The sequence below is a fragment of the Notamacropus eugenii genome, chromosome 2 (genome assembly GCF_028372415.1).
Source record: "Notamacropus eugenii isolate mMacEug1 chromosome 2, mMacEug1.pri_v2, whole genome shotgun sequence".
Lineage (NCBI taxonomy): Eukaryota > Metazoa > Chordata > Mammalia > Diprotodontia > Macropodidae > Notamacropus > Notamacropus eugenii.
Window position 1 is genome coordinate 87,327,106 of NC_092873.1, and position 10,040 is coordinate 87,337,145.

At 41.0% G+C, this 10,040-nt stretch overlaps 1 protein-coding gene across 1 annotated transcript; it reads left to right on the forward strand.

Annotated features, from left to right (window-relative positions):
• Positions 1–2,170: 2,170 nt before the first annotated feature.
• On the forward strand, positions 2,171–9,275 carry LOC140525879 (mamu class II histocompatibility antigen, DR alpha chain-like). Its single transcript, XM_072641650.1, has 5 exons — positions 2,171–2,543; positions 5,304–5,549; positions 6,028–6,309; positions 6,581–6,737; positions 8,540–9,275. Exons 1-5 carry the CDS (start codon positions 2,462–2,464, stop codon positions 8,541–8,543), a joined length of 771 nt encoding a protein of 256 aa, XP_072497751.1. The 5' UTR covers positions 2,171–2,461; the 3' UTR covers positions 8,544–9,275.
• Positions 9,276–10,040: the final 765 nt, after the last annotated feature.

Below are 10,040 nucleotides of genomic sequence, written 5' to 3' on the forward strand. Positions count from 1 at the left end.
CTAGCCATCATTCCCGGAATACCTTCACATAAGTCATTAATAAAAATGTTGAATGGTTCAGGAATAAGGACAGATAGATATTCATGATATTCTACTAGATATTTAGTCCAAGAGCTCTACCTTCAACTGCCCAACCTTCTACTTTGAGTTGCCTCCTGGACTGGGTTCCATATCATTTGTCCCAGAGTCTCCCAGAGACTACTGGGACTTAGCTCTCCTGGATGTTTCTGTAACAATTTTAGGTTTCTGGGTGTCCTGGGGCTTGGATCTCTTTAATCTCCAATGTGGATGGAAGCTCTTAGGTCCCTACTAGAAGGGGAAAGGGCCCACAGATGAGCAGATATAGGAGATGAGCAGATTAGAAGTGTGAATGTAGGAACAGAACATTTCTGGGCATCAGGGCTATTCCAAAACCATCCTTTTACTTCCTACCAGCTCTTGGCATCTCAGCATTTTTAGACTATACTGCAGTCCCAAAGATTTACCTGGATTTCATCAAACCCCCTACAGAGGCTTAGAGCCTCATTTCAAGCCTCAGATCAGCTATCAGTTTTAAGGACATTTATATTCTGCATGTAACAGTTAGTGTCTGAGATACTCCTCACTGCTCTTCCTCCCTTTAAGTGAGGTATTGTGAAGTCTATTCAACTATGACTATCAGAATTTATTTCATAGTGTCTGATTTGTTGGCTTCTATGAACCTTCTTATGATGCGTATGAGGATAAGTTGCTTCTTAGAATTTAGTGACTGCAATCTTTTCTCTGGGGAGTGTAAAAAAATAATTGATGTTGCATTACAGAAAATATATATGAGCTTAAACGCACTTATAAGTAGCTATATTAATAGTTAAAGCTTTCTTCTCCATGTTAGGATCTTTGTATACTGAAAGTTTATCTGCTGTCTCCTAGGGAATCTGAGTTAGGATTTATCTGTTTGTCTGTTTTCAAAGAGGACCAGTGACATCAAATGTAGAATCTGAAGAGAAAAAGCCCTCATCAAAGGGCCTTTGGTACTCTTTGAGAGAATAATCCAAGCCCATCTTCTTGGCAGTAGCTGGGTAATTTAGAAGCAAAATTTCCCGAAAGACCCATACTCACATTAATTAGCAAATATCCTATGTGCCTATTAAATTTTAATGTCATTTTTTTTACTTCTCAATCCAGTTGAGAAGCTTTCTCTCTGTCTTCCCAATCATAACATCATAAGTAACTGTTCAACTAAGTCCAAATGGTCCCATAGAACTTGGGATTGTAGACTGAATCTTCCACATTTCCCTTGTTAGCCAATTTGGAGTAGATAGGGAATGGAGGTCATTCCAATGCTATGCTTCTCATCCATCTCCAAACTAATTAGAGTATCAAAGATCCCAGTGCATAGGTCTAGAAGGTAACAGATAATACCTTATTTTTCATAATTATCATCCCAGAAATTTCAAAAAAAAAACAGAATTTTCCAAAACTCATGTCAGAAATGGGACTTTTCCTGTACAAAAGGGAAAACTAGAAAGCCATCTTGGAAGCAGTCATCCCATCTCAATCTGAAAACCAGTTTGGAAAAATGAAGCACCTTATTTTTCCCTCCCTTCCCCTCTCACTTCCAATGCTACTGAGGCTCTACAAAACATTCTTTGATAAATTTCACTTTGAAATGTCAGTACTTGGTGGATTTTCTCCTTTTCCCTTCATTTGTGCCAGCGTTGAGTCACCACATCATTACTGATTTAGAGATGCCTTTACTGACAAATATAGGAAATGAAGTAGTTAAGAGAAATTGATCAATTCTCCTTATTTTAAAAATTCTAGAACTTACACAGAGCATTAATTAATTACAGAGCATTAGTCATTCAAATTACTGCAGCAAATGGCCCTAAACCATTGAAGCTGGGTAGTGAAAATGTCAGAAGTCTGTCATTATAGGAAATTTTTGTCTGTCTTACTTGTTGGAACAGGCCCTGGAGATAATACCACCCCCATCCTAGGTGTCAGGTTAGGTGTTAAACTCTCAGCTACAAATAGATGTCTGTTTTGGGACCCCCAGCATCACCACCCACCAAGAACTGCTATAAATTGCTGATTGTCCTCACACCATCACTACTTCCTCCTAAGCCTTTTTCCTTCCTTAGAAAAGAACGGGCTATAAAAAATAATTCAAATATTTTTTCCCTGCCAAGGAGGAAAAGTCATTTCATCCCATAGAAGTCTCTTCACCCTGTACTGGTATGATCTCTTAAGAACTTTTTCAACTCCTCTCTTGGTCCTGTCTCATGATTCCTTCACCTGGCAACAGAGGTGTCAGCACAAAGGCTTTCTCTGATTGGCGGATTGCTTTTAGGCTGGGTTTCCCCCACTCAACTACAAACTGTGTACCCCAAACCAGAGGTCCTTCTTCCCCTTGTCTCTGTCACTGCTCCACTATTAGAGGACGTGGTGCTGAGATTGCAGTGTGTACCCCAAGAAGAAGATGACTTCCAACAAATCCTTGATCCTAGGAGCCTTCATTCTGTCAGTGCTGCTGAGTCCCTGGGGAGCCAGGGCCATTAAAGGTGAGTACTAAAACTTCAGCAGAGGTAAGGGATTGGAGTTATCTGGTAATCTGAGAAAGAAGCTTTGGATACAGTCAGGAATATCCCTGGTGGTACCCATAGCTACACTAAATCCCCCTTTTTGGGTGTTCCCTTCTTAACATTTCCATGAAGGTAAAATCTGTTTGTAATAACCAACTAGAGACTGAAATATCTAATCCCTAATATGATTTTAAGTCTCCATGATCCTTAATGAAGGAAAAGCAAGGAGAGAAGAACAATTAAGGAGGACCACTTATCAGGGTCACCTTTGGGAATTGAGGATATTTCAAGGCTACTATGAGAATTCTTATCACTTCTGGGAGTTTCAGGGCTTCCAAATTCTACTTGGGCCCTCAAGACTTCCCCAGAACCCATAACAAAGTATATTGGGACTTAGAACCTATCATTCAAGTCCAAGAAAGACCCTCCCTTTGTGGCTAAGTATTCCTGACCCCAGTATGCTACTGAAGTGGTACAAAGGAATGGTGATTCGATTTGGAATCAGACAATTTGCAGTCGAATCCCAACTCTGCTTCTTAGAATATGTGTGACCTTGGACAAGTCAAACCACTTCTCTAGGAAAGGCCTCAGTATCCTTAACTGTAAAATGAGGAAACTGGACTAACTCACTTCTGAGTCTCCCTTTAGTTCTTGATCTATGACCTTAATGATCACTCAGCACTTTGGTAACTGCTTAGGAACAAGGGAGAGACAGAATGACAGCAAAACAGAAACTAAAGCCAAGGGATAGTTTCCAGAGTGGTATTTAAAGAAGTCAGTGATAGGAGTGCATATATGCAATTTATTCTTTTCTATTTCACCATGTTAGGCAGTAGCACGTATCATTGTGTTCATATGGAACTGCTCTTCTCCCCACTCTTGCCCAGGTGCATAACCCTCTTCAAATCCTAACTCATTTATTCCCTCCAGAAAGTTTTTTTTTTTAAATTATTGACACCACTCAGATCTGTTGTACCTCCCCAAGGTGTAAGTGTCCACATTACAGGCACTTAATAAATATTTATTTAATGGAATACTGTTTGTAGTATAAGAATTTCCCATGTTGATGTTAAAGACATTCTTCCCTTAGTTATTTAGGCCTGATTTCATGGCATTGATGTATTGTTGTTGTTAAATTGTTACAGTAGTTTCAGCCACCTTTAATTAGGTATTATCAGCTACTAATAATAGTTATATAGTGTATTAAACTTTTTGAAGAACTCTACAATGGGGCACGTAGGTGGCACAGTGGAGAATATACCAGACTCATCTTCCTAAGTATAAATCCAGCCTTAGACACTTACTAGCTGCGTGGCCCTGGGCAAGTCACTTAACACGATTAGCCTCAGTTTCTTCCTCTGTAAATGAGGTAGGGAAGGACATGGCAATATTGTTGCCAAGAAAGCCTCAAATGGGGTCACAAAGAGACAAAATGACTGAACAACAACTACATTTGAGCCTCAAAAGACATCTATGAGGGTCTTTTATACCTGTAGTACCTACCTATAAGCATAATCATTCCTATTTTATAGATGAGAAAACTGAGATTCACAGAGATTGGTGGCAGGATTTGAACTCTGATCAGCCTGACTCCAAGTCCAGCACACTAACTATTAAACCATACTGTCTCTAACTAACTTGATAATATCTTGTTCTGAAGAACTTCCTCATCCTAGTCTTTCTGGATAATTTCCTACACTCCAATACTAAGCACCAGAAATCTACACACAGGGAGTGTGTAAATGTTATTGATACTGACAGATTGACTGAATGACGGGAACTCTGAAGTCAATTCAGTCAGGATCTGAGGGCCCCAGATCTTATGTGAAAGACCCCGATGCTGAGGTCTCATTAATCTGTCCTGAAATTTATGTCCAATTACTCCTGAGGGAAACAATTTCTTTATCCCTAGCCCCACATTTTCATTGTACTTTTCTACATGTATATGAGACATAAGGAACTGCCACTCAAACGAAAGAGGAAGTTCAGTCAACTCTGCATATCATTTTTCCATCCCTCAGGGACACACACATAGTTGAAGGATTCTCTAGGCAAGTTCTCATAATATCACCGAAGCAGTTCCCAGGTCAGCAACCACAAATGTCCTGTTCTTCTTTACTTTGGGAAAAGTACCAAGTAAAGGTGTAGTTCATACCACAAACTGTCAGATAAATGCCCCATTTCATTGATGTAATTCTTGGAATCTGTCCTGTCAGTAGACATAATGACATCCTCCACTGGGCAACTCTATGGTTTATCTAGGCCCAGGTACAGTGCAGCCTTTACCTGAAACTGCTAAAGTTGGACCTCCCCTGAGAAGGGAGCATTGAGAGTCTGATGAGCAGAGGGCCTGCTGAGCTTAGCTGGGGTTCTCTCACTGGGAAGATTAAGGGGACTGCATGCTAGGAAGAAGGATTTGGGGATTATCTCTGCCATTTTTAGCTGCTGGGCTTCCTATTGCAGGAAGGATTCTGGTTTGTAACTTGGATCCACTACAGAAGTCTAAAGAAGTCTTTCTCTCTGCCCTTCTTTCCATGGTTTTTGTTTGCTCTCCCACTTCTTGCTTTTTCATAATGTAACTTCTATCTCTCATGTCCTTTCTCTTTTCTTCCCTCCTTTCCCCTTCATCACTCCTGTTTTCTTCCTTGTATGCCTATCTTTACTTTTTCCCTACACTTGAGTCTCTCTCCTACTGCTCTTCAACTTCCTTCATTAACCCTTATGTTTGGTGCCATACAGAGAACCATGTGATCATCCAAGCAGAGTTCTACCAGACCCACGAACCCTCTGGAGAGTTTATGTTCGACTTTGATGGGGATGAGATTTTCCATGTGGATTTGAACAAGAAAGAGACAGTCTGGAGGCTTCCTGACTTCAGCAAATTTGCCAGCTTTGAGGCTCAGGGTGCCTTGGCCAATCTTGCTGTGGACAAAGCCAACCTGGAAATCATGATGAAACGATCCAATAACACCCCTGACACCAATGGTACCTGCTTCACCTACACCCTCAGGGCAAGAGGGAAAGGGTTGGGGGTCCATGACCTCATAACTTGGGCTTCTGTTCCCTTAGACTCAATATAAGATTTTCTCTCTGGTTTAAGTGTTATGGACAATTTGTATATTTGTGTAACTTGACATAACTCCATATCCTGAAAAAATGTTGAATATTGGCAATAAGAGCCCAGTTTACGCACATGGTACATTTGTTCAGGACTTGTATACCTTCATGTAGTATTCCTGTGTTTCACAGCATTACATAAGCCATTATCCCCAGTGTTAATCCTTGGGAAGCTAGGAATGGGGACCTAACACTCTCCAGTCCCTAGATGTTGACTCTAAGTTGGCGAGAGGAGGCCTAGGACATAGGGGACATAGTGTTGGATTAGAAGGGCTCTTAAATTCTAGCAGGCTCAGGAGAGAAGATCTGAGTATGAAACATTCATTTTTGTTATGTGTTCTCCTAGTGGGCCCTGAAGTGACAGTGTTTCCCAAAGGTCCAGTGGAGCTGGGCCAGCCCAACATCCTTGTCTGCTTCATTGACAAGTTCTCTCCTCCGGTACTTACTGTGACCTGGCTTCATAATGGGGTTCCCATCACTGATGGTGTGTTTGAAACTGTCTTCCTCCCTCGCTCTGACCATGCCTTCAGAAAATTCCACTATCTCACCTTCATCCCCTCTGCCACCGATTACTATGACTGTAAGGTTGAGCACTGGGGACTGGAACAACCTGTTGTCAAACACTGGGGTAAGTGATTAATTCAACATTCCTACAAGTTGCTCCCGAGGTCCCACTGAAGGCCCCCATAGTCCCCTTTCCCATATCCAAGTGTCCTGATCATACAGATTCTCACCTTCCTGAATATAGACTTTCTACCCTGCAACCCCAAATTGCTCAACAAATATTTATCCAACAGCCACTATGTGCTGAGGACTGAGTCTCATCATGACCAAGTCACACTCCCTGATATGTTCACTATTTCTTTGAACTGGGTCACCTTATTTTTTGTTCCCCTCAGAACCAGAAGTACGGACCCCACTGCCAGAGACAACAGAGACTGTGGTCTGCGCCCTAGGCCTGGCCATAGGCCTTGTGGGCATCATCGTAGGCACCATTCTTATTATCAAGGGCATGAGATCAAACAACACTTCCCGTGGTGGCTCCCGTGGACCCCTGTAAGTTGCTTTGATGGAAAGGAAAGGGAGGGAGTAGTAGGATGAGCAGAAGAGTGACACATGATAGAAAATTGGGGTATGCTTCCCCAGACTAGAACCTGGCATGAACTCCAAGAGCACTTTTCCCTCCCTCCCTCCTCTCCTCCCCCAAATTACTCCCAGCCATATCCTTTCAGCCCTTGCTCCATTTGTAAATACAAGCCTTGTTCCTGGGCTATTTGCATCCAGAATAACCCAAGAGAAGCTGCTCTGGAATACATATCTAATAGAGAACCGATCAACCAATAAGCATTTTTAAGCACCTACACCAGGTTTGGTGTTAAGCTCTGAAGTTACAAAAAGAGTCAAAAGATAATTCCTGCCCTGAAGGAGTTTACAGTCTAATGGGGAAAACAACAAACAAACAATATATACAAAACAAGCTATAAATGATAAATGGAAATAATTAACAGAGAGTAAAGGTCCTAGAATTAAGAGGAGTTGAAGAAGGCCATGAATGGGACAGGTAGTTCAAGTCCTCTTTCTGACCCTTGGCTAGATTTGGTTCAGCTTAGATTTCACTCATTGTATTTGTCTTTAATTCTCAAAGAGGATCATGACATCAAGATGATGACATGACTTGCAATTGACTTTGATTTGAGTGAGGGAGGTCTGTGCAAGGTCACCAACCTCACTTTCTTCTCCTGAGCCATCTGGATCCAGTGGCCTGATATTCATCAGGATGACTGGAGATGGCCCAAGATGCAATGTGAGACCCTGTCCCTTTCAGGCTAAGGTTCTGTAGCATTCTCTACATGAAATAGAAATACCATGGGGTCCCAGAGCTTACCTAAAGTCCAGAGACTGTGTAAGACTAGCCCAAGGATTCTTAACCTTTATTGTGCATCAGGGATCATTTTGGCTGCCTGGCAAAAGTCTATGAACCCCTTCTCAGAATAAAGTCAGTTGCATATGTTCATAACTGAAAAAAATGCTTAAATTCCAGTTAGAAGTTATTTAAATAAAGATGTATTTTTTCCTACCTAAGTTTACAGACACCTTGAATTCTATCCACAGTCTTTGTATCCCAAGTTAAGAATCCCTGGTCTATATGATCCTTACTGCAGGAAACTTTAGACCAGGTATTCTTTGGATCTTGGGGTCCAAAGACCCCCCAAAAGGTTTGTAAACTTCAATAAGAAAAATATTTTGGTAGCTATATTTCAATATATTTGGTTTCCTTTGGAGTCCTGTATATTTCATTTTATGCATTTAAAAACATTATTCCAAAATGACATCCTTAAACATTGTCAGACTACCAAATGGATTCATGACACAAAAAAGTTAAGAACCCCTACATTTTACCTTGGAATCATTACCCAAATTCAGGGGTATGCTGATAAATGTTTAACAACCAGCTCTCTTAAAGGAAAGATACACTTTTATTTTTAGTCTGCATTATTAATATTTTCTCCATCACAACAAATTCTAATCTAAATCTTAATTCTAATTTAAATCCAAATACTAAATCAATCCCTGATCTGTAGGTTTTTGAATTTCTTAGGTACAAATGCTTACAGAAAATTTAATAGTCAATTCTCTGGAGCCTATAGCACCTGACTCTAGCATATCCCTGCCTTCACTGTCCTTTCTCTGAAATAATCTAGTTGCTCTCTGGGGTCATTAGAGCATTAGGAATCTATACTTGTGATAAAGGATAAAGAAGAGCTAAGGTGATATCTTGGGATAAAAGAATCCAGGGAAGAATCTCTATAACCTTGAGCCCAGAACCCCTCATTCACTTTGTATTCCTCCAATTGCAGGTGACAGCTTTTCTAGGAGACAAGAATAACCAGAATAACCCAGCTCCTGACTTGGCCTCCCAATCCAGCTCTAGTGTGCTCCCATTTCAGCTTCTCTTCCAGTCACCCAACTCCTCTGACTGACTCAGACCAGTTACTCTTCTAACTTGTTCTCCTTTTGAAAAAACATAATTCCATTTTGGGATCACCCCCCCCCCCATACATATAATCCCAACTACTACACATGCTCCCACACTCGCCCAAACCCATGCCCTCTGCCTCCATTCCACTCTCTACCCTTATCTTCTTGCTTAATTTTCTCCCTACCCCATTAAAGGAACAGGGTAAAGAGTACTTTGGAGTCAGAGGGATATGTGTTCAAATTCTATCTGACACTGTGTGACCTCGAGAAAGTCATTAGACTCTCAGGGCTTTATTTTCCTCCTTTGTAAAATAATATTTGTACTATATGATCTTTAAAATCCCTCCTAGTTCTAAATCTGTTACATTATGATCTCATATCTCCACTTCTGAGCCCAACCGTGTCTGACTACCCTGCCCTTGTCTTCTGTAATCTTGGAAATTTAACAGACATGAATTGTTTCTCATCCGTACCTAATTAGCTGTTCTCCCCATTGAAGTGAAGGGGGACCTAGAGACCCCCTGTGATTGTCCTTCAGTCCCCATCTCTGCTGCCCATTCACATCCTGGAAACTGTTCTAAAACAAATAAATACCTGGGCATGTCAGTATTAGAATCTCTTTTGTCTGTTTCCTTATTCTTAAAGGATTTTCAAAAAATCATAAGGGAAGGATTTGGGTTCTAGAGAAATTTGAGATTGTATTCATGATTGGGCCTGACAACCCCTACAAGCCTGGCCCAACCTGATGACGAGGACCTGAGGTGAAGATGGGACTGGTGTTGGATGGGTTCTACTTTACTATTATCCCTACCTCCAATCTGAAAGTTGTTGCTCCCAAGTCACTTTTTTACTTTATAGCAATCAGCCATCTATGATTTTTTTTTTATTATGATGAGGTTAGTGGTGAATATGGAATCAAGATATTTATAGTTCAGTTCTGGGACTTTAGGTGAGTGATATGGGGAGAGCTGGCTAGGGGAGGGCCAGATTTGAGTAAAACGGAATAGAAGAATAGACATGCAAAGAACACTGAACAAAGGAACAGGACACCTGAATTTTTCTGCTGATCCTCTCTGTCTTTGTAAACCTCTGTAGATCTTATTTCCCTCCTCTTTAAAATAAAGATCTTTACAGGAACTTCAGTATTGCCATTCTATCATTCCTGGCTCTTTACTTTTTTCAGTCAAGAAGGGACAGAGCAGCAGAACCTGGGGACAACCTGGGTAGCTTTGAAACAGTGAGAAGTTGGTCATTCTTCCTTCTTCACAACCCTCTAGATTGAGCAGCTATGGTTCTTCTATTAGAAAACCAGCTTGGAACCCATAGGGATTTACCCACAATATGACTTTACTGTGCATGGTCTGTGTTCTGATAAATGGA